The sequence below is a fragment of the Penaeus monodon genome, chromosome 25 (assembly GCF_015228065.2).
Source record: "Penaeus monodon isolate SGIC_2016 chromosome 25, NSTDA_Pmon_1, whole genome shotgun sequence".
In the NCBI taxonomy this organism is placed as follows: domain Eukaryota; kingdom Metazoa; phylum Arthropoda; class Malacostraca; order Decapoda; family Penaeidae; genus Penaeus; species Penaeus monodon.
This window is the reverse complement of record NC_051410.1, coordinates 19,163,563-19,164,617: the sequence shown is the minus strand read 5'-3', so window position 1 is coordinate 19,164,617 and position 1,055 is coordinate 19,163,563. Positions and strand designations below refer to the sequence as shown.

The following is a 1,055-nucleotide window of genomic DNA, read 5'->3' as shown; positions in this document are numbered from 1 at the left end:
ACCACTCCTTCCTGCTGCTAATAATGATGATGATGATATGGCGGTTGTCATCATATTAAAAATCACAACAGTAACAACACTACTACTCCTCCCCCCACAGACATGCAAGCCTCTGCCCGTCGCCTCCTTGTGCCGGGGGGCCCTGTCCGAGTGCGACCTGCCCGAGTTCTGCTCAGGGGACTCCGAGTACTGCCCCGCTGACGTTTTCAAGAGGGACGGGGAACTTTGCTTCCGTGGAATGGTGCGAATTCCAGAGGAGTTGCTTTTATCTATTTATCTATTTGTCAATTAGTAGATTTTGCGAGTCGTAAAAATTTTGCATATCCATCTGTTCATGATATACCTATCCCTCTCTGCACCTGATAATCTGTATCTAGACATGTTCTAAATCTATACATACATGTGCAGATCGAACCAAACCTAGTCGGAATTACGAGCATGCAACCCCGCCCCATAACCCCAGACAGGAGTGAACAGCTCTAATAACCCCCTTCCCCCACCCCCAGGGCCACTGCCACAGGGGCGAGTGCGGCAGCCACCAGCAACGGTGCAAGATAGTCTGGGGACCGACGACTTCCAATGCTGAAGATAAGTGCTACAATTACAACACTGGCGGTAGTTCGAACGGCAACTGTGGCTTCAGGGACAGTAGTCTGAACAACCTGAATAAGTGTAGTCAGAGGTATGATATGATACTCGGTTAGGGACAAAATGAAGCTTCGAAATATGCCAAACCTTACTAACAAGGGCTACATTATATATCAGTTCGAAACAGATTTCGAAACACGTGTTGCAAGAGTTTTTCGCCGCGATGTACGTCTTGGCAACAGATGGAAGCACGGGTACCTCTTGTTACGTAGAATTTAATAAGCTAATACGAATAGATCATTGGAGTAGATGTGAAAAAAAAAATTGGTTAAACTGCAATCACATGCCTTACTTAACAGTGTGGTTCAGTCTCAACGGTGTATTTTCTTGATACAGCGTTTTATTTGGTGCCTAAATTAAGAATGAAATATAGTCAAGATAAGTAAATTGAAACGGGAACTAACAGA

General features: G+C 45.1%; 1 protein-coding gene across 1 annotated transcript in view; it reads left to right on the top strand.

Annotated features, from left to right (window-relative positions):
• The window catches only part of LOC119589341, a 19,938-nt gene that overhangs the window by 16,258 nt on the left and 2,625 nt on the right, over positions 1-1,055 (top strand). Inside the window, 2 exon segments of the mRNA XM_037937960.1 lie at positions 101-241; positions 507-682. Coding sequence (XP_037793888.1) covers positions 101-241; positions 507-682 — 317 coding nt within the window.